The sequence below is a fragment of the Eriocheir sinensis genome, chromosome 14 (genome assembly GCF_024679095.1).
Source record: "Eriocheir sinensis breed Jianghai 21 chromosome 14, ASM2467909v1, whole genome shotgun sequence".
Classification (NCBI taxonomy): domain Eukaryota; kingdom Metazoa; phylum Arthropoda; class Malacostraca; order Decapoda; family Varunidae; genus Eriocheir; species Eriocheir sinensis.
The window spans coordinates 8,369,600-8,396,113 of record NC_066522.1 but is presented as its reverse complement, the minus strand read 5'-3'; the positions used below and the strand labels follow the sequence as shown (position 1 = coordinate 8,396,113).

The following is a 26,514-nucleotide window of genomic DNA, read 5'->3' as shown; positions in this document are numbered from 1 at the left end:
GAAGAAAATAAAAGAAAAATAATGAAAATAAAAGAAAAAAAACAAGATAAGAAAAAAGAAAAATAAGAGGAGAAAGAGGAGTAGGAGGAGGGGGATTAGAAGAAGGAAGAGGAGGAGGAGGGGAAGGAGGAAGAAGAGGAGGAGGAAGAGAAAGAGGAAGAGGAAAAGGAATAAAAAGACGCAGAAGTAAAATAATAACAATAATAATAATAATAATAATAATAATAATAATAATAATAATAATAATAATAATAATAATAATAATAATAATAATAATAATAAAAAGAAGTAGAAGAAAATGAAAAAAAAATAAAGAAAAAAATGAAGAAGCAGAAAAAAAGATAAATAAAGAACGGAAAAAAATAATAATAACATAAACAGAAAGGAACGAAATATAATCAAATAAAAAAGAAACGAGGAAGGGGGAAGAAGAGGAAGAGTAATAGAGGTGCAGGCGAGGAAAACACCGAGAGAAAGAAAATCGAAGAAGGGTTAAGAAAGAAGGAGTTGCACGAAAGCAGGAGATAATAGGAGGAAGGGGTGAATGGCAGGGAGAGAGAGGAGAGAGAAAAGTGAAAGGGAGGGGCGATTGAAGAGCCGTGGCAGGAAGAGAGAGAGAGAGAGAGAAATGGATCCATGAACTGACCACTCGTAACCTCCCTTTCTTCCTTCTCTCTCTCTCTCTCTCTCTCTCTCTCTCTCTCTCTCTCTCTCTCTCTCTCTCTCTCTCTCTCTCTCTCTCTCTTTCTCTCTTCTGAGGTCACGTCTCTTCGTAGTCTCAGTTTATGGGGGTTTACCGAGTTTCTATGACCTTGTTTCCTCTCTTTCCCCTTCTCTTGCATTCTCTCCCTCCCTTTTACCTTAAACTTCCTCAGTACAACTCGAATTTTCCCCTCCTAGCACACACAAAGACGCACGCACTCACACACAGACGCACACACGCACACACCTTCCTTCCTCCTCCTCCTCTTCCTCCTCCTCCTCCTCCCGGGCTTCTTTCCCTCATCTCACTTCGCTTCCTTAAACCGGACCCAAAATTTAAGCCTTCCCCCTCTCTTATATTCTCCTAACCGGGAAATTCTTTTAAAGACTAACATTTTCCTCTCTTTTTGTCTCGAGCGGGCGAGTGAGTCAAGTTTCCTGGGAAGTTAGGGCGAGTTTGAGAGGGTTCGGGGATGGGTGTCAGGCGGGATGGGAGCGGGGCAGGAGAGGGAAGGGAGGCCGCGACAGGTTTTGTTGACAGCTCGTGTTTACTCTGTCGCCGCTGGAGGCAGGTGTTCACAAATGACTTTTTACGTTGCGTCCCTCTCTCGCCGCTGCCTTATTGCCGGTGCGCTGCCCTACCTCACCTGTGGCGGCTCTTATTTATGGGTGTGAGTTTGTTTGTGTATGTGTGTGTGTGTGTGTTTGTGTGTGTGTGTGTGCTTTCCCTCTCCGTCTCGTTGTTTGTGTTGCTTTTTTTTCTCGTATTTCTGTCGTTTAGTGTCATTTTTCTTTCCTTTCTTCTTTCATTCCTTTTTTTGTTTTATATTTTCTTCCGCTCTTTTTTCTGTTCTTAAATTCTTTCTTTTTTTATCTGTCGTTTTTTCTTTTTCTCTTTTTCTTTTATGTTTTCATCCTCTTTCTTTTTTTCTTCTATCCTTCTTCCATGCTCTTTTTGTCCTCTGTTCTTTATTTTTTTACCTTTTATTTGGTTCGCATGAGTTTTTTTTGTCTATTTCTGTCGTTTTATGCCTTTTTTCTCCCTTCTTCCTTTTCTTATCGTGCTTTTTTCCTTTTCTTTCTTTTTTCTTTTATCCTTCTTCCACTCTCTTTCCTTTTTCCGCTGTTCTTTTCTTTTTTGACATTTTCTTATTTGCTCGACGTGAAAGTTTGTCTCTAAGTTTTGTCTATTTCTGTCGTTTTTTGTCTTTTCTCTCTTTCCTTTTATTTCTTTTATATTTTTTCTCTCTTTTTTTTGTGTCTGTCGTATTGTATTTTTTCTCTTCCCTTCATTCTTTGTTTTCTTTTTCTTTTATGTTTTCTTTCTCTTCTCTCTTTCTTTTTATTCCATCGTTCTTCAATTCTCTTTCGTTTTTCTTTTGGACTTTCCTTTTTTTGACCTTTTCTTGTTTGCTCCATTGGAATTTTTTTTGTGTATTTCTGTCGTTTCGTCCTTTTTTCCTCTCTTTCCTTCTTGCTTTCTTTTCGTTTTTTATGCTTTCTTCCTCTTTTTTCTACCTTACTTCAATTCTTTTTCGTTTTTCCTTTGTTTCCTTCTTTTACCTTTTCTTATTTGCCTCATGTGAGAGTTTGTTTCAACTTTCTGCTATTTCTTTCGTTTTGTATTTTTTTGCTCTTTCCTTTTTTCCTTTCTTTTTCTTTTATATTTTCTTCCTCTATCTTTTTTCTATCCTTCCATTATTTATTTTTTTCTTGTCTGTCGTTTTGCGTCTTTTTTTCTCTCTTTCCTTCTTTCTTCCATTTTTCTTCTTTATTTTTTCCTTCTTTATTTATTTTTCTTCTGGCCTTCTTCCATTCTCTCCCTTTTCTTCCGTTATTCCTTCCTTTTTTTAACTTGTTCTTGTTGGCTCTATACGAGAGTTATATCTATCATCATTTATCTATTCCTTTTAATTCGAGGCTGCTGAAAGAACCGCACTGAAAATTTTTAGGAACACATATTTCAGAAAACTCAGTAACGATATGATGAATGATAAGAGTCAAACACATCGTAATGGCGTGAAAAAGAGGAAAATGACGAGAAGAGTAAAGAAAGATCGTATCAAGGCACCGCGACGCATGAAGGACGAGAGCCGAGCCTGGAGACGCGGCGGTGATGAGGGAGAGGAAAGGAGAAGGAGGAGGAGGAGAAGAGGAAGATGAAAGAGGAGGAGAAGGAAGGGGAGGGAGGGATGGAGTGAGAGCTTTTGTTGTCCTGAAGTTTGTGTCGTGAAAAATGTGTTGCATCACCACCCCGCATCACGATCACGCCATCATGACATTTCGAAGCTGTGGATGGGAGGAAGTTGCGGCGGCGGTGCGAGTTGAGGGAGCGATCCATCTTCCATCGGTGGGTTAGGTCCGAGTAGTTACGAAATAGTTCACTGCAGGCAAAAGTTTCCCATAAAGAATGCAGCATAAACTTTTCTTTTTCCTTTCGTGACGAGGCAACAGGGAAAGGAAGAGGAAGAGGACGAGGCGCAAATAAGGAAACATTGGAAGAATGAAAAAAAAAAGAAGAGGAAAAATCGAAGGTGTTGGAATAGGAAGACAAATGAAGAGGAAGAGGAAGAGGCGCAAATAAGGAGACACCGGAAGAATGAAAAAAAAAAGAGAAAGAAAAATCGAAGGTAATGGAATAGGTAGAAAGATGAAGAGGAAGAGGAAGAGACGCAAATAAGAAAACACCGAAAGAACGAAAAAAAAAAGAAAAGGAAAAATCGAAGGTATTGGAATAGGAAGAACGATGAAGAGGTGTAAATTTGGACATACCGAAAGAATAAAAAATAATATTAATAAAAAAAGAAGCTGAAGGAAGAATCAGAATCAGAACATGAACGAAGAATCTGTAAGTAGGCAACACGTATACAAATAACTATATAACTAACTAAAGGAAGAATCAGAATCAGAACGGGAACGAAGAATCTATTTGTAGACAACACGTATACAAGTAACTATATAACTAACTAACTCGTCATCGTCAAAAAAGGTTAAAACAAAGAACAGAACACCAACCTTTCCCTCTCACCTCACCCAACGCGGAAACTCCTAACTAACAAGCCGGTACATACACACAAAGCGACGCGACGGATGCAGTTACCTGAGCGTCACCTCCCATCAATCCCTCAGGTGACTGGAACGCTCACCTTTCACCTTCCCGCCACAAAAGAACGATCATGAACGGCCAGCGGGGACGGGAGGCCACACGGTTGGTCGGTTTCGGGCTGAGTTACGGCCGCTTAAAGGGACCATTTGCATAGGAACGACTGATTAACGGTCCCATGAATAGAACGACCTCATGCTGGGGGGGGCAGGCCGGGGAAGGGATTATGGAAATGTCTCTATCGAACATTTTACCTTCCGATGTGGAGCACTGCGGTTGATCAGAGCTCGTCAGTGTTTGTTGTGTTGTGTGGCGGTTTGTGTTGAGTGTTGTGGTGCTGCGTGGTGCTTTGTGATGTATGTGCGTGTGAGTGTAGGGGAAATGGAGGTGGGTGATTGAGAAAGAGTCAAAGGAGAACTCTAAATCTATATACATGAGTGATTTTACTGCTTTGCCATATGACCCCCGAACGTGAAAGAGGATACACAAGGCCATATATTTATCGTGGCGAGTCTTTTACATCGGAAATCAATATTCTTCAGATGTAGATCCCTCCCTGGTGGTACTACCCATCTGGAGCTTCACACTTTTCTGCCGTCCTTTCTAATTCCGTCCCAACTCTGATTCATTCCTCCCCATGTCTACTCAGCCTCCCTCTCCCGCTCCATCTTAGCTTCCATTCTCCTCAACCTCTCTTTTCGTCCCAATCTCCTTTTTCCAACACTACCTTTTCGTCCCATTTTCTTCCCAACTCTCCACTATCACTCCCAATATTGAATCACTCTCCCCTTTCTACCCAGCCTTACTCTCTTGTGCTCCTCCATACTAGCTTCAAGTCTCTTCAATCTCAACCTCTCTTTTCGTCCCAATCTCCTTTCCAACACTACCTTTTCGTCCCATTTTCTTCCCAACCCTCCACTATCACTCCCAATACTGAATCACTCTCCCCTCTCTACCCAGCCTTCCTTTCTTGTGTTCCTCCTCCATCCTAGCTCCAACTTTCTTCTACCTCTCTTGCCCTCTGGTCCCAATCTCCTTCCAAACACTCCACCATCTCTCCCTCCCTCCCGACACTGCTTTACTCTCCTCTGTCTACCTATCTTCCTTTTCTTGTGTTCCTCCTCTTTCTTAGCTACCATTCTCCTCTACCTCTCTTGCCCTCTCGTCCCAAGCTCATTCCAAACTCTCCATCATAATTTTGTCTTCCCTGCCCTATCTTGCCCTTGTCCTTCCTTTCCACCTCCAGATTTCTTTCACCATACCTACCCTCTTCCACCTCCACATGTCCATTATACCCTGTCTACTGTGTCCTACCCAGCTTTCCCTTCCTCCACATTTCCTTCATCGTATCCTGCCTTCTGTGCCCTTCCTAGTTCCCCTTTACACCTTCATTATCTCTTCATCATACCTTGTCTCCTGTTCTCTTCACTGCTCATTCGCTACACACATTCACATTCACTGCTCCTTCCCCAGCTACATGTCCTCACACTCTCACACTCCCCTGCCTGCACAGACTCTAATCTCCTCCCCTGGCAGTCTCCTCCTACGCCCTGCTCTACCTCCTCTCCCCCTTCCTCACGCCGCCACCTCGCCATTATTTAAGGATAATTAGAGTCAACTGGGAACAACTTGACGTGTCGCCACAGTATTCTCTCTCTCTCTCTCTCTCTCTCTCTCTCTCTCTCTCTCTCTCTCTCTCTCTCTCTCTCTCTCTCTCTCTCTCTCTCTCTCTCTCTCTCTCTCTCTCTCTCTCTCTCTCTCTCTCTCTCTCTCTCTCTCTCTCTCTCTCTCTCTCTCTCTTTCACCTACATTCCACCTGTCCGCATTATTGGCAGCAAATCCACGCGTATGTTAATTAGGCAGGATTATTCAAAAGAGGATTCCTCCACTGGGAGCGCGCGAGCCTTTCCACCACCCGCGCCAGTTATGTGGGTAGCGACGGCGTGGTTTGGTCAATATGGATGCTGCCGAGTGAGCTTATAAAAACGTTTGGTGAGGTTTGATTCATGGTGGAGAGAGAAGTCACATTGGCGCTATGAAATAATAGTGTTGGTTAGGTTTGTTTGTCTTCTTGTCTTGAGGTATGTGTGTGTGTGGAATGGTGCGTACAAGTGTAGGGGGGGAGTGTGTGTGTGTGTGTGTGTGTGTGTGTGTGTGTGTGTGTCGTTCCCGTTGCTTATAAACACGCATCCCTAAAATATTTATTAGTATTTTCCTTCCTTCCCTCTCTCTCTCTCTCTCTCTCTCTCTCTCTCTCTCTCTCTCTCTCTCTCTCTCTCTCTCTCTCTCTCTCTCTCTCTCTCTCTCTCTCTCTCTCTCTCTCTCTCTCTCTCTCTCTCTCTCTCTCTCTCTCTTACCCGGGGGGCCCACTAGACGCAGTGCGACAGGTTCTCTCAGGGGAAGATGTGGGAGGAGAAGGAGGAGGAGAACGAGGAGGAGGAGGAGGAAGAGAAGTTGGTTGGGGTGGTGATGTTTGTGAAGGAGAAGAAAATGGAGGAGTACGGAAAGGAGAAGGTGAAATACAACAAGGGGAAGGAAAATAAGTAAGGAAAGGACGAGAAGGAGGAGGAGGAGGAGGATGAGGAGAAGGAGAAAGAGGAGGAGGAGGAGTTGGAGAAGAAGCAGGAGGAGGAGGAGAAGCAGGAGGAGGAGGAGGAGGAGAAGCAGGAGGAGGAGGAGGTGGTGGAGGAGGAGGAGAAAAAGGAGGAGGAGGAGGAGAAGGTGTAGGAGAAGCAGGAGGAGGAGGAGGAGGAGGAGGAGGAGGAGGAGGAGGAGGAGGAGGAGGAGGAGGAGGAGGAGGAGGAGGAGGAGGAGGGAGGGGAAGAAATGTGATGTTGGATTGATATTTTGACAGACAGACGTTGATGAAGGCCTTTCGATAAAACTGTAATTGTAAGTTTTTATCCAGACAAGGAAGCTTATTGACAGCCACAGACAAACAGGCCCGCGTTGAGTTTACCGTCACACAGACCTTCAAAACAAACACAGCCACAAACACTCGCATGCCGGCAGACTGATAAAAATGATGCCGACCACACATCAGTGACACACACACACACACACACACACACACACACACACACACACACACACACACACACACACACACACGGGGTCGCCACCCCTACCACAGGCTTGGCGTTGCATGTTAACTCTCTTCACAACCATCTTTTTTTCCTCATCCCGCACGACCTGCGCCTCGCCGGCTATTTCTTTCATTCCTCAGCTGACTCTCTCCACCTTCACGTCCCTCCACTGTCCCTCGTAGCCATGGCAACCCTGCAACACTGAACAAGATGGCTGCGGCCACGGAACACCGGCAACATTGGCCAAAAATAACTATATATATATATATATATATATATATATATATATATATATATATATATATATATATATATATATATATATATATATATATATATATATATATATATATATATATATATATATATATATATATATATATATATATATATATATATATATATATATATATATATATATATATATATATATATATATATATATATATATATATATATATATATATATATATATATATATATATATATATATATATATATATATATATATATATATATATATATATATATATATATCCATATTCTTATATATATATATATATATATATATATATACATATTTATCTATATATATATATATATCCGACAACACTCAGCTGTCACCTTCTTCAACACTAAATATCCACGGTCTATCCTTAACTCAAAATCTTAACCGGAAACTTCACATCTTCTCTCTCAATAAATCAGCTTCCTCGAGGTTGGGCGTTCTGTATCGTCTCCGCCAGCTCTTCTCCCCCGCACAGTTGCTATCCATATACAGGGGCCTTGTCCGCCCGCGTATGGAGTATGCATCTCACGTGTGGGGGGGCTCCACTCACACAGGTCTTCTGGACAGAGTGGAGTCTAAGGCTCTTCGTCTCATCAGCTCTCCTCCTCTTACTGATAGTCTTAAATTCCGTCGCGATGTTGCCTCTCTTTTTATCTTCTTTCGATATTTTCACGCTGAATGTTCTTCTGAACTTGCTAACTGCATGCCTCCCCCCCTCCTGCGGCCTCGCCTCACACCGCTTTCTGATCAAGCTCATCCCTATACTGTCCAAACCCCTTATGCAAGAGTTAACCAGCATCTTCGCTCTTTCATCCCTCACGCTGGTAAACTCTGGAACGATCTTCCTTCATCCGTATTTCCTCCTGCCTACGACTTGAACTCTTTCAAGAGGAGGGTATCAGGACACCTCTCCTCCCGAAATTGATTTCTCTTTTTGGCCGCACCTCTGTACTCTATTCAAGAGCAGTATGTTGCGGGCTTTTTTCCATTATTGAAAAAAGGAAACAATAATGAAAAAAAAAGCCTGCTACTCACTCCTCCTTCTAAAGAGTCCAGAGGAGTGGCCGAAAAATAGGTCAATTTCGGGAGGAGAGGTGTCCTGATACCCTCCTCTTAAAAGGGTTCAAGTCATAGGCAGGAGGAAATACAGATAAAGGAAGATTGTTCCAGAGTTTACCAGCGTGAGGTATGAAAGAGTAAAAATGCTGGTTAACTCGAGCGTAAGGGATCTGAACAGTGAAGGGATGAGCTTAAGTAGAAAGTCGAGTGCTTCGAGGCCGCGGGAGGGGGGAGGCATGCAGTTTGTAAGTTCAGAAGAACAGTCAGCGTGAAAATATCGATAGAAGCTAGAGAGGCAACATGGCGGCGGAATTTAAGAGGCAGAAGACTATCAGTAAGAGAAGGAGAGCTGACGAGACGAAGAGCCTCAAACTCCACTCTGTCCAAGAGAGCTGTGTGAGTGGAGCCCCCCCACACGTGAATTGCATACTCCATACGAGGGCGGACAAGTATATATATATATATATATATATATATATATATATATATATATATATATATATATATATATATATATATATATATATATATATATATACATGTCTATAATGTATTATAGTAAAATCAAAGATAGATAGATAGATAGATAGATAGATAGATGTACATAGATTGCTAGATACATGAATATGTAACTAGGTAGATAGATAATAGATATATAAGTATAAAATTATAGATTGAGATATGTACACAGATGGCTACATTAATTGGTTGGTTGGCTGATCGATAGACGAATTCAGAGATAGCAGACAAACAGGTATTTGAATGAGAATGTCGCCACACAGGAGGTCTCAAGGCTCTGCAGTTTGATGGGACTCTCCCTCTTGAATAGAAATCAACTTAATTTTATGTTTCTCTTGATTGAAATTCAGTAGTAAGAGCAACACATGACATTCATGACCAGTTGTAGCATCACTATGAGGTTACGGACGGCAATTTTAGTAGTATCCAGACACTCGTCCTCTCCCTCTGTACCAATTCACACATGTTAGATCTCACACAGTAGATAGATCGCATTGCTAGTTGGTGTGTGTTGCTCCTCTCCTGCAAAGTCTGTGTCCCACGTGGCCACGCACACACATGTATGCATGAACACACGCTTTTGTTCCCACATTTCGGTATGTTCTTGGCAACCCTTCCACGCAGACAAACGTAATTACAACTTACATGCAGTTGTACACACACACACACGCTATCGCCAAGGTCTTGTGCAGATGAGAGGGACGTGTAGCTCTTTTGTGTGGTGACGTGCAGCCTCCGTCCTCCCTGTGTTCCTCATCTCTTTGGTCCTAGGCTCGGGCAAGAGTCAGGCGGAGGGGTGGGGGTGGAGGGCGGGCGGGGGTGTAATAAAAGAGGCTGCCGTCTCTTGCCGGTTCCATGAAAGTGATGCATGACACTTAAAGTTTGCCCGTGTCTTGCCTCAGGCAGGTGCGAGGCGCGGGGCGGCCAGTACTGACTCTGTGTCTCCTGCAGGTGATGGTCGGATGGCGGCGCAGCGCTCTGGTGCGCGGCAGCTTCGTGCTCAACGTGGTGTTTGCGCTGTACGTGGCAGTGCACGTGGTGGCGCCTCCTCGCCTGTTGGCTCCGCGTGCGGCCCTCACACTCCTGCACGACAACCTTACCGCCTCCCCGGAGCCTGCAGATTACCCTGCTGAAGGCGAACCCTCCCCAGATGACCCCTCCGAGTCCCCGGCGCCGCCTACCCCGGCGCCCACCCTGCAGGAAAAGGTGTATCCTGACTTGCACACCTGCCACACGCCCACGCTCACAGCGCGGCCCGCCCTGCACGGCAACCACTGGGTGCTGTACAACTACGTGCCCGCCGACACCCAGCCCGCCTGCAACGAGTCCGTCACCTACACCACACACGCAGACTTTACCTTCCTGGATAACGTGGTGCCTCTGGTGGAGCGATGGCGAGGCCCTGTCAGCGCCGCTGTCTTCGCTCCCGGCGGGGACTTCAACTCCACGCTGCGGACTGTGGCCTTCCTGCGCACGTGCCGCCCCATGGTAGCAAAGCACGTCACCTTCCACTTGTTCTTCCCGTCAGACCACATGCCCACCCACGTGCCGCCCACAGCCCACCTCCTAGCACAGAGGCCCTCGTGCTCAGCCCCGCCGCCTTACCTGGCCGCCCACACCTACAAGCGCGCCCACAACCTCACGTACCCCGTTAACATCGCGCGTAACATTGCCCGCCGAGCAGCGACCACCTACTTCGTGTTGGCGAGTGACGTGGAGCTGTACCCCTCCCTCAACTTTATTCCTTACTTCATGGACATGTTGTCACGGCCGGACGCCTCTCGCGCGCCAGCTCCCACCCGTCGCGTGTACGTCCTGCCCATCTTCGAGGTCAAAAGTGGGTTGCGACCGCCGGCCACGAGGGCAGCGTTGGTGCGCATGCTCAAACGAGGCTCTGCCATTCCCTTCCATAAGTTCGTGTGTCCTCAGTGTCACAAGGTGCCGGGCATGAAGGAGTGGGCGGATTCTAACGCCACGGACAGTGTGAACGTGGTGATGGTGGCCAAGAGACACCCGCCGTACCACCATTGGGAGCCCATCTACGTGGGCACCAACCTGGAGCCGCTCTACGACGAGAGGCTCACGTGGGAGGGCCGCTCCGACAAGATGACGCAGGTGAGTGTGTCCCGACGGCCGCTGATGGGTCTTGGTGTGTCCTTCCAGTGACCCGCCCTTGTGGTGTGGCCTGATGTGTGTGTGTATATATATATATATATATATATATATATATATATATATATATATATATATATATATATATATATATATATATAGAGAGAGAGAGAGAGAGAGAGAGAGAGAGAGATTCCTACCACTACCAAATTCTCCACCACTATAGCGTTTACCACTGTAACTTTCACACTATTTTTTTTTCTTTTCGTTGTCGCCTATGGCGCCGATAGGCTTTCATGATAGGGCCTGATGGTCAGGCCCAGGCCCAGCCTGTTGTGGCGCGGGCAAGTGTTTATAGTGGCGCCATCTTGCATTGGCTCATGCTTCCCTCACGGAGCTCATCTTTGATCCTTGACCCTAGAGTCCGGGTTGATAGGTGGTCTTCTGGACAGCATGTGGGTTGTCTTAGGCCACTCGGCGGTGACTGAAAAATCCCAGCTTGTAGTACAGGGCGGGGCGCGAACTCGCGTCGTCCTAGACGCGGCGCCGTCACGCTATCCAATCAGCCACCACCTCCCAACTACTACCTCCACCACCACCACTTTCATCAACATCATCATCATCATGATCATCATCTCCTCTTCCACCGCCATAATCACCACAGCCACCACTACTATCACCACAATGACCACCACTACCACCGCAGCTTGCACCACCACTAAAAACTTCCATAACACCAGTCACCACGTAACGTCTCCGTTTCATCACCACGCCACCGCCACCACCACAACGACCACCACCACTTCCATCACCACTAACGCCAACACCTCCGCTGACCCCACCACCACCACCATTACCATTACAGTCTCCCAACACCATCATAACCACCACCGTCACCATGACCCCCTCCCCTCACTATCACCACCCCCATCACCATCACCTACAGCAACCTACAACCACCGCAAAATCCCGACTGTACACACACACACACACACACACACACACACACACACACACACACACACACACACACACACACACACACACGCACACACACGCACACACACACACACACACACGAGGACCTTAGTTACGGCGGTGGTGGTGGTGGTGGTGGTGGTGGTTGTGGAGGTGCATTAGTCTCCCTCACACTTAAGAGCCTCGAGTGGCACTGCGCCTCCTCGTCACTACTACTGAGGGCCGCCACTTGACCCTCCTCCTCGCTGATAAACAAACCAAGTGGCGGCGGCCGAGTGCCTCTTCTCTCTTCCTGTGCCGCCAGCCAGTCAGCCAGCCAGCCTCTCCTCGCGGCCGCAACTCCCCCGGCCCCCCCCCCCCCCCTTCACACACGGGCCCTCTTTTCCCGGTTCCCACAGAGACACATTTGCTCCTCCACAGACACAGACAGACACACTCACTGCCTCACTCTTGTCCCTTATGATCCCTGGCCGGTCAATGAGATGTCTAACCAGTACACCGAGAGAAGGCTTGTGTGTGTGTGTGTGTGTGTGTGTGTGTGTGTGTGTGTGTGTGTGTGTGTGTGTGTGTGTGTGTGTGTGTGTGTGTGTGTGTGTGTTCTTCGTTCTTTCGATTTTATTCATGAAGGAGCCGCACATTAATTATTTTTAGTTCTATCATCCCATTTATTACCCATTAGTCTCTCTCAGCATTGTCCTACTCGCACACAACATTGGCTCTGTGCTACATTTTCATCGTTATTTGATACCCGGGTTTCCTAATAGACGTTGCGATCATTTCACTGTTCTCCTGCTTGTTACGTTTTTCCGTATTGAGCTGCTGCAAGGGTATATCCAAAGGCTTTGGTCTCTCAAAACTCAGCTATTTCTATTTATGAACTAGACACAAATATCCGGAAAGCTGCCCCTCGCCTCTTACTGTACCATTCAAATGACGTCATCCTCTAAGCTGTGCTACAATAAGAGTTTTTTTCATTGCCGTTCCAGTAATTTCGTTCAGTTTTACTTGGAACACGTCTTTGAAACGTGTCATGGGACCTTACACGGCAAAAAAATATAGACATCATAAATTTAAAGTGGCAGACAGGCAGATTCAAAGGGTCGCAAGAGATTAAAGTTAAAAGAGAAATGAAAAAAAAAACAATCAGAGATGAAGGAAAACGGACCCAACGATGTAGTAACCTGAAAAGATAGGTAGATAGATAGATAGATAAATAGGTAGATAGACTCATAAATAGATAGATAGATAGAATGAGAGAGAAACAGACAGACAGACAGGCAGACAAATCTAAATAAACCTGTACGAACGTAAGGAGAAAAGAGGAATAAAGACGGAGGAAAGAGAAAACAGTTTGGAAGAAAGCTATGACACGGAGGCAGACGTAGGCAGCAGGGCAGGACAGGACAGGAAAGGTCAGGTTAGGTCAGGACAGGGCAGAGCAGGGCAGAGCAGGGCAGAGCAGGACAGAGCAGGGCAGAGCAAGAAAGAGCAGGGTAGAGCAGGGCAGAGCAGGGCAGAGCAGGACAGAGCAGGGCAGAGCAGGGCAGAGCAGGACAGAGCAGGGCAGAGCAAGAAAGAGCAGGGCAGAGCAGGGCAGAGCAGGGCAGAGCAGGACAGAGCAGGGCAGAGCAGGGCAGAGCAGGGCAGAGCAGGGCAGAGCAGGACAGAGCAGGGCAGAGCAGGGCAGAGCAGGACAGAGCAGGACAGAGCAGGGCAGAGCAGGACAGAGCAGGACAAAGCAGGGCAGAGCAGGGCAGAGCAGGGCAGAGCAGGGCAGAGCAGGGCAGAGCAGGGCAGAGCAGGACAGAGCAGGGCAGAGCAGGGCAGAGCAGGGCAGAGCAGGGCAGAGCAGGGCAGAGCAGGGCAGAGCAGGGCAGAGCAGGCCAGAGCAGGGCAGAGCAGGGGAGAGCAGGGCAGAGCAGGGCAGAGCAGGGGAGAGCAGGGCAGAGCAGGGCAGAGCAGGGCAGAGCAGGGCAGAGCAGGGCAGAGCAGGGCAGAGCAGGGCAGAGCAGGGCAGAGCAGAGCAGGGCAGAGCAGGGCAGAGCAGGGGCAGAGCAGGGAGAGCAGGACAGAGCAGGGCAGAGCAGGGGAGAGTAGGGCAGAGCAGGGCAGAGCAGGGAGAGCAGAGAGGGAGCAGGTCAGAGCAGGGCAGAGCAGGGGAGAGCAGGGCAGAGCAGGGCAGAGCAGGGCAGAGCAGGGCAGAGCAGGGCAGAGCAGGGCAGAGCAGGGCAGAGCAGGACAGAGCAGGGCAGAGCAGGGCAGAGCAGGAAAGAGCAGGGCAGAGCAGGGCAGAGCAGGGAAGAGCAGGGCAGAGCAGGGCAGAGCAGGAAAGAGCAGGGGAGAGCAGGGCAGAGCAGGACAGAGCAGGGCAGAGCAGGGCAGAGCAGGTCAGAGCAGGGCAGAGCAGGGCAGAGCAGGGCAGAGCAGGGCAGAGCAGGGCAGAGCAGGGCAGGGCAGAGCAGGGCAGAGCAGCGCAGGACCGAGCAGGGGAGAGCATGTCAGAGCAGGGGAGAGCAGGGCAGAGCAGGGCAGAGCAGGGCAGAACAGGACAGAGCAGGGCAGAGCAGGACAGAGCAGGGCAGAGCAGGGCAGAGCAGAGCAGGACAGAGCAGGGCAGAGCAGGACAGAGCAGGGCAGAGCAGGACAGAGCAGGGCAGAGCAGGAAAGAGCAATGCAGAGCAGGGCAGAGCAGGGCAGAGCAGGGCAAAGAAGGACCGAGCAGGGCAGAGCAGGACAGAGCAGGGCAGAGCAGGACAGAGCAGGGCAGAGCAGGACAGAGCAGGGCAGAGCAGGAAAGAGCAATGCAGAGCAGGGCAGAGCAGGGCAGAGCAGGACAGAGCAGGACAGAGCAGGGGAGAGCAGGGCAGAGCAGGGGAGAGCAGGGCAGAGCAGGGCAGAGCAGGGCAGAGCAGGAAAGAGCAGGGCAGAGCAGGAAAGAGCAGGGCAGAGCAGGACAGAGCAGGACAGAGCAGGACAGAGCAGGGCAGAGCAGGACAGAGCAGGGCAGAGCAGGGCAGAGCAGAGCAGGACAGAGCAGGGCAAAGAAGGACCGAGCAGGGCAGAGCAGGACAGAGCAGGGCAGAGCAGGGCAGAGCAGGGCAGAGCAGGAAAGAGCAATGCAGAGCAGGACAGAGCAGGGCAGAGCAGGAAAGAGCAATGCAGAGCAGGACAGAGCAGGGCAGAGCAGGACAGAGCAGGGCAGAGCAGGACAGAGCAGGGCAGAGCAGGACAGAGCAGGGCAGAGCAGGAAAGAGCAATGCAGAGCAGGACAGAGCAGGGCAGAGCAGGGCAGAGCAGGAAAGAGCAATGCAGAGCAGGGCAGAGCAGGGCAGAGCAGGACAGAGCAGGGCAGAGCAGGACAGAGCAGGGCAGAGCAGGACAGAGCAGGGCAGAGCAGGACAGAGCAGGGCAGAGCAGGGCAGAGCAGGTCAGAGCAGGGCAGAGCAGGACAGAGCAGGGCAGAGCAGGACAGAGCAGGGCAGAGCAGGAAAGAGCAGGACAGAGCAGGGCAGAGCAGGACAGAGCAGGGCAGAGCAGGACAGAGCAGGGCAGAGCAGGGCAGAGCAGGACAGAGCAGGGCAGAGCAGGACAGAGAAGGACAGAGCAGGGCAGCTTCCCTTCGGTTGTGGTCGCAAGATAACCTCGTCACAAGGCCGCACAATCCTCGTGTAAGTCCTCAAGTCTTCATCTCGTTAGTCCGTCATATCAGGCCTTGACACGGCGCTGCTGCTGGGATGACATCGTGGGGGGGGGGGGGGTTAAGGGGGGGGGGTTGAGGGGTGGTGTGTGTGCTGGGGGAGTGTAGTGTATGTGGGGGGGTGCAGAGCTTGTGTGCTGAGGGGTGTAGTGTATGTGTTTGCTTGTATGCATGGATGTAGTGTGTGTGTGTTGGAGGTGAGGGGGGAGGTTGTAGTGTGTGTGTGTGTGTGTGTGTGTGCGTGTGTGTGTGTTTATAATTTCTTTCCACAATCTTTCCTCTCATGCTGTCCTTGTTATTACTTCTACTACTGCTGCTATTTCTACTACTACTACTACTACTACTACTACTACTACTACATCCTTCTCTCCCTTACGTTCCCTCTATATCCTCCCCCTCCTCCTCCTCCTTCTCCTCCCTCCCTCCTTTTCAGTACCCATTATGAAGGGGAGATGATGGATAATACCAAGCCTTCTCCTCGCTCGACCCCCTTCCCCTCCCTTAATCTCTCTCTCTCTCTCTCTCTCTCTCTCTCTCTCTCTCTCTCTCTCTCTCTCTCTCTCTCTCTCTCTCTCTCTCTCTCTCTCTCTCTCTCTCTCTCTCTCTCTCTCTCTCTCTCTCTCTCTCTCTCTCTCTCTCTCTCTCTCTCTCTCTCTCTCTCTCTCTCTCTCTCTCTCTCTCTTCTTTAATGGCTCTTTCTCCCTCTTCCCATTCTCCTCCCTTCTCCATTTACTTCCTTCTTTCCGTTGCCTTTCTCCTTTCACTTTTCTTCACCCTTCTTTTTATCCTTTCTCTTCTGTCTATACCGTTCCTTTTCTCTCTCTTCCCTTTTTCCTTCCCTCTCTTTCATTTCTCATGTCTATACCGTTCCTTTTCCCTCCTTTTCCCTTCCTCCCTTCACCATTCCTCTTCCTTCCTGCCTTCCCTTAACCTCTACACCCTCCATGCGCTAACCTTTCGTCCTTTGTTCTCGAGTCCTGGGTGGAAGGCCGCGTGAGGAGGAGAGGATCACTGTTCACAACGGCGTTATAATTTGTTTTCTCCATTATTATCATCTCCGTCTGACCCGTTTTCTTTTATACTGTTGCGGGGGACCATGAAATATTACCTCTACTTCTTTGTGCTTGTGGATGGGAAGGGAGGGATTGAGGGGAAGGGGAAGGGGCACTCTGTTGCGTCCCTTTCCTGAATTTCTTTTTCTTTCTTTTCCCTAATGCACTTTTTGGGGTCTTTTTCCTCTTCTTTCTTTTAACCGGGAATTGGAGAGGAGGTAGGAGGGCACTATTGCGTCCCTATTTTTTATCTTATTTCTGTTCCATATTGCACTTTTTTGAGGGGTTCTCCTTCCTCTCTTTTCTTATAACCGCGACTAACTTTCCTTTGGCGGGACAAGAGAGAAGGAAAGCTAGGAGGAGGAGGAGAAGGAGGGGGAGGAGGGGGAGGAGGAGGAGGAGGAAGGGAATGCTAGCAGTTCGCATCCTTTTCCTGGAAGCCGCAAGGACCTCGCTCTCTCTCTGCCTCATCATGCACTGCCGCCGATATTTCCTCTTCTCTGCTATAACGATGACTTTTCCAGGCTATAATATGGAGGAAAGTGAGACAGAGTGACCGGTTCGCATCCTTTTTCTGTACCCTGATGGTCAATTCTGTGTTATGAGGCTTTTCCCTTTTTCTGGTCTTTTTTTTCCTATAACCGTAGCTTTTCCCGGGCTGGAGAAAGAAGGAAGGGGATCGAAGTAGAAAGTAAGGCAGAGTGACCAGTTCGCATCCTTTTTCTGTTCCCTGATGGTCATTTCTGTGTTATGAGAAAGTTTTCCCTTTTGCTCCTCTTATAGCCATGACCTGGTTTGGGGAAGGGAGGAAGAGACGAATCGAAGAGGAAAGTGAGGCAGAGGGATCAGTTCGCATCCTTTTTTCTGTTCCCTGATGGTCATTTCTGTGTTATGAGAAAGTTTTCCCTTTTGCTCCTCTTATAGCCATGACCTGGTTTGGGGAAGGAAGGAAGAGACGAATCGAAGAGGAAAGTGTGGCAGAGGGACCAATTCGCATCCCTTCTCTGTTCCCTGATGGTCATTTATGTGTTATGAGAAACGTTTCCCTTCTTTTGGTTGTCTTTTCCTATAACGGCGACTTTTCCTGGTTTGAGAAAAGGAGGAATGGGATCGAAGAGGAAAGGGAGACAAAGTGACCAGTTCGCATCCTTTTTCTGTTCCCTGATGGTCATTTATGTGTTATGAGAAACTTTTCCCTCTTTTGGTTGTCTTTTCCTATAACGGCGTCTTTTCCTGGTTTGAGAAAAGGAGGAAAGGGATCGAAGAGGAAAGGGAGACAAAGTGACCAGTTCGAATCCTTTTTCTGCTCCCTGATGTGCATTTCTGTGTTATGAGAAACTTTTCCCTTTTTTTCATTGTTTTTTCTTATAACAGCGACTTTTCCTGGTTTGAGAAAAGGCGGAATGGGATCGAAGAGGAAAGGGAGACAAAGTGACCAGTTCGCATCCTTTTTCTGTGCTATGAGAGACTTTTTCCCTTCTTTTAGTCCTCTTGTTCTTATAACCGTGACCTTTCCTGTCTTGGAGAAAGGAGGAAAGGGAGGATCGAAGAGCAGAGTGAGGCAGCGTTACCATTTGGCGTCACTGTCCCTCACGCAGCAAGGTCACAGGCGGGATAACGTGCGGCCCCGTCTCTATCCTTCCTCGTCTGTCGGCGCCGCGGGTCACAAATCCTCTGCCTTCCTCCTGGCCTGTTTGCTGCGTCTTGAGCACTGGGTCACACGGCTTCCCCCTACCCTTCTCTCTCTCTCTCTCTCTCTCTCTCTCTCTCTCTCTCTCTCTCTCTCTCTCTCTCTCTCTCTCTCTCTCTCTCTCTCTCTCTCTCTCTCTCTCTCTCTCTCTCTCTCTCTCTCTCTCTCTCTCTCTCTCTCTCTCTCTCTCTCTCTCTCTCTCTCTCTCTCTCTCTCTCTCTCTCACTCTCTCTCTCTTCTCTCCTTCTCTCTCTAACCACCTTTCCTTTCCGTCTCTATCTTCTCTTCTCCACGCCTTTTCTTTCCATAGTTTCCCTCCTCTCAGGCTCTCTCTTCCTCCCCTGCTCTCCCTGCCTTTCTCTCCCAGACCTTCAAAATCTCTCGCATGGGTGAAGCAGGATTTGTCTTTTTCTTCCACTTCACTCTCCCTCTACAAAGAAAGCGAGTTACGAAGAGAAAGGAAAAGGAGGCGAGGTGTTCATATCGCCACACTTTCCCTTTGATTCCTCCTTCCATCCGTTCTCCAGCGCAGGACAAAGAACAGCTACAAGAAAGAAGAGAGTAGAGGCAAGAGGTGCATGCTGAGAGTGTCCCGTTCCTTCCATGAGTGACTCTTATAACATCACTACGTATTGTGGAGAGGGTATTTGCTTCAGAGTATGCCCTTAACTTAGCGGCAAGAAAGTTACCGTGGCGCTCCGGGAATAAAGAAAAACCGTGCAAGGCGAGGCTGAGGTGACGGGATCAGGCTGTTTTTGGCAATGCAACGCTCTGAAGGGCCAGACCTTGAATTTTATTGCTCCGTCAACGCGACGCTTCTAGGAAACAAGACGCTTCGATTCCTCGGATAGCGCGTGTGTCAGGCTAGTCCGACGTGTACTTGCGCCTCGATGCTACAAAAAAAATGTAAGAAACGTGCATGAACGTATAAGTTAAATCCTGAGGATTTTGATAATAGAAATTACAAAACTGCGATAAATAAGAAAAAAAAATAAGGAAAGGGTAATAGTTACAACAAACACTTCCAAGATAAAAACTATTGGAAAAATAACGATTGAAATAAAGTGTAAATAAAAACATTTGTTATGACCTGATAGTTTTGCTAATATAAATAACAGAACTATGATAAGTAAAAGATATTAAAGAAAGGATATTTGTTACAACATGAAGACTTCGAAGAAAAAAAAAACTAACAATAAGAACACTAAACTAAACAAAGGAAATGTGAAAGAAAATATCAGTTACGACCCTAACGATTTCGATGACGGAAATAACAAAGCTATGGTGACCCAAAAAGTAAGGAAAGGAAAACAGTTACTACATATATAAAAAAAACTTCAAGTATAAAAAAATATACGAAAACGGACCATACAAAGAAAATGTGAAAGGAAGTAAAGGAATTTGATAACATAAATAACGAAATCACCACAAGTAAAAAAGATGAAGGAAATTAAATCAGCCACAACATCAAGACTTCGAAGATAAAAAGAAATATAAGGAAACTAAACTCTGTAAAGGAAATGAAATCGATTTGGGCCTAAAGGCTTGACGAGCCTCGAAAAAAAAAAAAAACTATAAGGAACCGAAACTCTATAAAGGAAGTGATATCGGTTGGGCCTAAAGGCTTGACGAACCTCCGCTAATAACTGGCTCAGAGGGAATAAGTGTGGCCTCGATAACGCGGTGATGTGATTACGTATTTGGGGCGCGAAGAGCCTGGTGGTGGTGGTGGTGGTGGAAGGAAAGACATGGGAGACTGGTGGTGGTGATCGGGGTATTGGTGTCGTTGTTGAAGATGGTGAGTCGGGTTGTGTTGGTGTTATTTTTGGTGGTGTTGTTGGTGGTGATGTTAAGGAAGACATGGTATACTGGTGGTCATGATCGGGGTATTGGTGTCGTGAAGATGGCAGTGGTGTTGGTAAGTCTGGTTGTGCTGGTGTTGTTGGTGTTGTTGTTGGTGGTGGTGATGTAAAGAAAGACATTGTAGACTGGTGGTGGTGATCCGGGTGTTGTTGTTGGTGGTGGTGGTGGCCGTGGTGTTGATGAGTCTGCTGTTGTTGTTGTTGTTGTTGTTGTTGGTGGTGGTGGTGGTGATGTTGGGAATGTTCTTGTGTTTTTTGTTATTGTTGTTGTTGTTATGTTGTTTTGTTAAAGTTTGTTATTTTATTTGCTTGATTTTTCTTGTTGTTGTTGTTGTTGTTGTTATGGTTCTTGTTCTTGTTGTTGTTGTGGTTGTGGTCCAGATTTTTCTTGCTCTTCTTGTTTGTTTTCTTTTCCTTTCTCGTTCTTGTTCTTCTTGTTCTTGTTCTTGTTCCTCCGAAGATGAGTGAATGCTGGTTTGATTATGAAAGAGGTGAAGTCAAATGAATGATAGTGAAAGCGATGATGATGATGATGACTCCCCCCTTGATGCCTAGATAATGGAATACCGAAGTGGTTGATGTTAAGATGATGATGATGATAACAATGATGGTGGTGGCAGTGATGGTGATGGTGATCGGAATGGTGGCGATAGTGGCTCTTATGGTGATTGCAGGGGCTCAGATGATGGTGTTAGAGAATGGTGAAACGGTGATAGTGGTGATGGTGATGATGGAGGTGACACTGGCTATGAGGGTGGTGATAGTGGTGGTGATGGTAGTGACTGAAATTGTAGTGGCGGTGATTGTGGTGGTGGTGATAGTGGTGGTGATTGTAGTGGTGGTGATGGTGGTGATAGTGGTGGTGGTGATAGTGGTGATAGTGGTGGTGGTGATAGTGGGGGTGATTGTGGTGGTGGTGATGGTGGTGATTGTGGTGGTGGTGATGGTGATGGTGGTGATGGTGGTGATAGTGGTGGTGGAGGTAATAATGGCGGTGGTGAGGCTGAGGATCCGAGCGGTGTTGTGTGGCAGATGGTGTTGGACAGATGCCGTCTCCTCCCTCCCTCTCCCTCTCCCTCTCCTCCCTTGCTTCTCAGTCTCTCCCTCCTTCCCTCCCTCCACGTCTTCCCTGTGTCGCCGACCTCTCTCTCCCTCTCCCTCCTTCCCTCTCACCCCTTCTTTCCTCCCTCCCTCCTTCTCCTTCTCACTCTCACTCTTTGTCTCCCTTCTTCCCTCCCTCCCTGTCTTCCCTGTGTCGCGTTCCTTCTTAGGCCAACCTCTCTCTCCCTTTCCCTCCTTTCCTCTCACCCCTTCTTCCCTCCCTCCCTCCTTCTCAATCTCCCTTTCACTCTTTGTCTCCCTTCTTCCCTCCCTCCCTGTCTTACTTGTGTCGCGTTCCTTCTTAGGCCGACCTCTCTTTCCCTCTCCCTTCTTCCCTCTCACCCCTTCTTCCCACCCTCCCTTCCTCCTCGCTTCTTAATCTCACTCTTACTCTTTGTCTCCCTTCTTCCTTCCATCCCTATCTTCTCCGTCTCGCGTTCCTTCTTATGCCAATCTCCCTCCTTCCCTCTCATCCCTTCTTTCCTCCCTCCCTCCTCGCTTCTCATTCTCACTCTCACTCTTTGTCTCCCTTCTTCCCTCCCTCCCTGTCTTGCTTGTGTCGCGTTCCTTCTTAGGCCAACCTCCCTTTCCCTCTCCCTCCTTCCCTCTCACCCCTTCTTCCCTCCCTCCCTCCTCAATCTCACTCTTACTCTTTGTCTCCCTTCTTCCCTCCCTCCCTGTCTTGCTTGTGTCGCGTTCCTTCTTAGGCCAACCTCTCTCTCCCTTTCCCTCCTTTCTCTCACCCCTTCTTCCTTACCTCCCTCCCTTCCTCCTTATTCTCACTCTCACGTTCTCTCTCCCTTCTTTCTTCCCTCCCTACCTTTGTGTTGCGTTCCTTCTCCCTCTCCCTCTCCCTCCCTCCCTTCCTCCCTCCCTTCCTCCTCACTTTCCCTCTCTCCCTTCTTAATTTCTATATATCTTCTCTACTTTTTTCTCTCTACTTCTACTCTTGTATTCTTTGTATTCCTGTTTTCTCTCCTCTCTTCTCTTCTCAATTTTGATGTTCTTTCCCTCCCTCCGTCCTTCTCCCTCCCTTCTTCTCTCCCTCTCTGTCTCCCTTGTGTCGCGCCTCCCTTCTTAGGCCGCTGGTAGAAGGGGGCGGGAAGGGGGCGCGGAAGGGACGGGACAGGGGACCAAGTCATTTACGGAAGGGAACAGGAAGAGGGAGGATATTAGACATAGCAGAGAAGATAGGATTAGGCTTTTGGCTCCTCTCCCACCCTCCCTGTCTTTCTCTCCTCCCCTGCCTCGATCATTCTCTCCCTCTCTCCATCATTCCCTCCATTATTTCCTGGCTCCCTCCACCGCTCCCTCCCTCCCTTCCTCTCTCCCTCTATCTGCTCCTTTCTTTCTTATATCATATTTTCTTGTTTTCTGTTTCCCCTTTCTTTACTTTTTCTCTTCTCTATTTTTTTTCTCTTCCCTTCTCTTTCCTTTTCTTATGTTCTTTTCTCTCCTTTCTCTTCCCTTTTCTCTCATACATCATACTTTCTTATTTTGTTTCCCTTCCTTCTACTTTTTTTCTTGTATTCCTTTTATTTCTTCTTGCTCCTCTCTTCTCTCCCCTTTTCTTCTGTTCCCTTCTCTCCTCTACCATCTCCCTCTGTTCCTTTTTCTCTTATATTGCACTTTTTTACTTTCTGTTTCCTCTCTCTTTCCTCTACTTTTTTTCTGTTCTTGTCTTGTGTTCTTTGTATTTCTTTTGCTTTCCTCTCTTCTCTTTCCTTCTTTTCCATTCTCTTCTTATATCACACTTTTTTTATTTTCTGTTCTCTTCACTTTATTTCTCTTCTTGTCGTCTATTCCTTGTACTTCTTCCGTTCTCTTCTCTTTTAGCTTGTTCTTTCCTCTCCTCTCCTCTTCTCTCCTCTCTTTTGACCCTCTTTCTCTCTCTTATGGGTAGTATTATAAGATATTTCGCCGCCTAAGAACACATATTTGACCAGGCTTTCCTAGGAGTTTGGGGCATTTTCAGAAGTAGTTTTATGACCCTGGTGGTAGTCTGACCCTTCTTCTGTACCGTGAACCTGAAGAACCACTCATTAGAACCCGATTGATCTTCTCTTTGACCTTTAGACATAGTTGATGTGAGTAGAGAAAGAGTCTTATAATACCAACCAGAGTCTGTCTCATACACACACACACATATGCTCCCCATCCCCCGCGTTTCCCTCTCCGCTAACCTCTTCTCGCCGGCCCCGCAGATGTACGTGATGTGTGTGTTGGACTACGAGTTCCACGTGCTCGACAACGCCTTCCTGGTGCACCGGCCGGGCATCAAGAGGCATCGGAGGGACCGCCACCGGGACCTGCTCACCGCCCGCCAGAACACGCTCCTCCACAGCAAGATCACGCCGGAGCTGCACACGATCTACGGCAGGAGAGGCCTCTGTTACTTGTAGCTGCAGCGGAAGGTAGGTGGATGGAGCCTGTTACTACCACTGCTGCTACTTTTAATGCCACTGTTGCTACTTCTATTGCTACTTCTTCTGTTAGCTCTTTATCTACTGCTACTGTTGCTACTTCTGTTTCTACTGCTACTCCATCTGTTAGTTTTTTTTTATGACTACTACTACTACTACTACTACTACTACTACTACTACTACTACTGCTACTACTACTACTACTACTGCTACTACTACTACTACTATGACTACTACGACTACTACGACTACTACTTCCAATTCTCCTCCTCTTCCTCTTCCTCCTCTTCTTCCTCTTCCTTCTCCTCCTCCTCTTACTTCCTTACGCAGCCAAAATATGTTGCCTATAGTTTCAGCTTTGTGTGTGTTACTCGTACTGTGGCTGCCAGGAGGGTGTCGGAGCGGCTAAGTGTGTCGTTATTTCGTGCTTCAGTTTCCGGAGTGTTATATTTTCGTTTGACCTGCGCTGCTTACTTGTTTTGATCTTGTCCTCTTTTTTATTTCTCGTGCTTCTGTGTGTATTTATTGTTCTTTTTTTTCTATATTTCTGTTTTGTTAGAGTTCCGTTTGATGTACGCAGCTTTTTTTTTGTCCTTTTCCTTATTTTTGTTTTGTTTTCATATATATAGGCCTACATATTTTTTTGTTTTCGCTCTTTTCCATATTTCTCTTTTGTTATAGTTTCGTTTGATGTACGCAACTCATTTATTTTATTTTTTTGTTCTTTTCCTTGTTTTTCGTTTTTATAGAGCCCTACATATTTTTTTTAACTTTTTTCCATATTTCTCTTTTGTTATAGTTTCGTTTGATGTACGCAGCTCATTTATTTTGTTTTTTTGTTCTTTTCCTTAATTTTCATGTTTATATATAGCCCTACATATTTTTTGTTTTCACTCTTTTTTCATATTCCTCTTTTGTTATAGTTTCATTTGATGTACGCAGCTCATTTATTTCGTTCTTGTTCTCTTCTTTAATTCTCGTGTTTTTGCATATATTTTTTGTTCTCGTTTTTTTTTCCATATTTCTCTTCTTTTGTTATATTTTCATTTAACGTGCGCAGCTCAAAAGTGTGGCGACGTGGTCCAATAGTTTCCTCTTGCTCAAATCTTCGGAGTGTATTCTTGTTTTCTTGTGAGTCGTGTTCTTTTTTAACCTCTTCCTGGCATGATATGTGTTTCTGCAGGACATCTTTAGGTCTTTGAAAAATCGTGATGTTTGGCCATAGAACCATCACCTTGGTCTTGACAGATGCTCATGGGAATCGTTGTACCTTTGAGTTCTTGAGAGTTACCCTGAGAGTCGTGTTCTATTTTTCTTTTCCCTCTTCCTGGAATGACATGTGTTTCTGCTTATGACATCTGCAGATCTTAATAAATAGTGATGTTTGGCCACAGAATCGTCCTCTCGGTCTTAACAGATGCTCATGGGAATCGTTGTACCTTTGAGTTCTTGAAAGTTGCCCTGAGAGTCGTGTTCTATTTTTCTTTTCCCTCCTCCTGGAATGACATGTGTTTCTGCTTATGACGTCTGCAGATCTTAATAAATAGTGATGTTTGGCCACAGAATCGTCCTCTCGGTCTTAACAGATGCTAATGTAAATCCCTGTACCATAGAGTTCTTGACAGTTACCTTCTGCTGTGTGGCCTCCAAAGAGTGTAGGCTCCATCACAAGAGATATTTTTCCCACATGGTAACTTTTTTCTCATTTGCACGAACGAGCAAAAGTTGATAAAAGAGATGAGCACTGAGGCCTCGCGCAGCTGTAGCGTGTGCCCCTAACTTTCCTTAGTCCAACCTTAGCACCTTTGTTAGCCCCCAAACTGATACTAAAGGGATAACTTGTATTGTTTCCTTAATTTTCTTACTTCTGTATCAACACCAAACACTAGACATGGCCTTTTCGTAGTGATTTGTGTTTGATTAGGGAGCTGACGAACCCGCTGTGCCGAATTGGAACTGGACCGGCTCATCCTGGGAGTCATCAAGAGAGACAGGATTGTAAATGCAAGGAGAATAAGGGTCATATTCTTAAATTTTTCGACGTCCGAATACTCAAATATGGCAAGGCTTTCGTAGGTGTTTGGGACATTTCCATTGGTTGTTTATGACCTTGGTGGTAATTTGACCATTCTTCTGTACCATGAACATGAAAAAAACACACTCATGAGAACCCGATTCATCTCCTTCTCGGTCTTGGGAAAACGTTAATGTGAAAGGTGGAAACGTCTGAGAATACCAACCCAAGAGAGCAGCTAAAGGGAAAACCGATCGTAAGCATTAAGGACAGAAACAACCGGAGATGATTCAGGCATGTGTAGAAAATGGATGAGAACAGTAACTCACGGATTGGTATTAGAGGGTAATCTATGAGCCAGTGGAAAGGCTAAGTAAGAGTGGAGAGATTGTGTAAAGAAGCACTTGAAAGAAAGACACCGAAATCTGGACATAAACGAGGGAAGGCTGTCTGGAGATCGAGATGGTTGAAGGAATGTGATGAAGAGGCGAGCGATTGACACATATCATCTACCTGACATCTGGTGGGAGAGTGAGAAAGTGATTTGTGACTACTACTACTACTACTACTACTACTACTACAACAACTACTACAACAACTACTACTACTACTACTACTACTACTACTACTACTACTACTACGCGGTACTTTGGAGGAGAGGGAAGAAGAAATTTAGACATGGGTATAATGATGTTGGTGTTGGTGATAGTTAGTGAAAATACGACTGGTAATGACGACGGTTGGGTTATATTATGTAGTTCCAGAAGTCTAACGATCACTTTTATATCCGGTCTGGTATAAATCAGGGCTTGAAAATGTTAACTACT

At 46.9% G+C, this 26,514-nt stretch overlaps 1 protein-coding gene across 2 annotated transcripts in view; it reads left to right on the top strand.

The window, feature by feature from the left end:
- Positions 1 to 26,514, top strand: part of LOC126998413 (beta-1,4-glucuronyltransferase 1-like) — a 128,398-nt gene that overhangs the window by 66,862 nt on the left and 35,022 nt on the right. For both annotated transcript variants that reach the window (XM_050860067.1, XM_050860068.1), the window contains 2 exons: positions 9,710 to 10,873; positions 23,455 to 23,664. In XM_050860067.1, coding sequence (XP_050716024.1) covers positions 9,710 to 10,873; positions 23,455 to 23,652 — 1,362 coding nt within the window. In that variant the 3' untranslated portion in view covers positions 23,653 to 23,664. The remainder of the gene's footprint in view (positions 1 to 9,709; positions 10,874 to 23,454; positions 23,665 to 26,514) is intronic.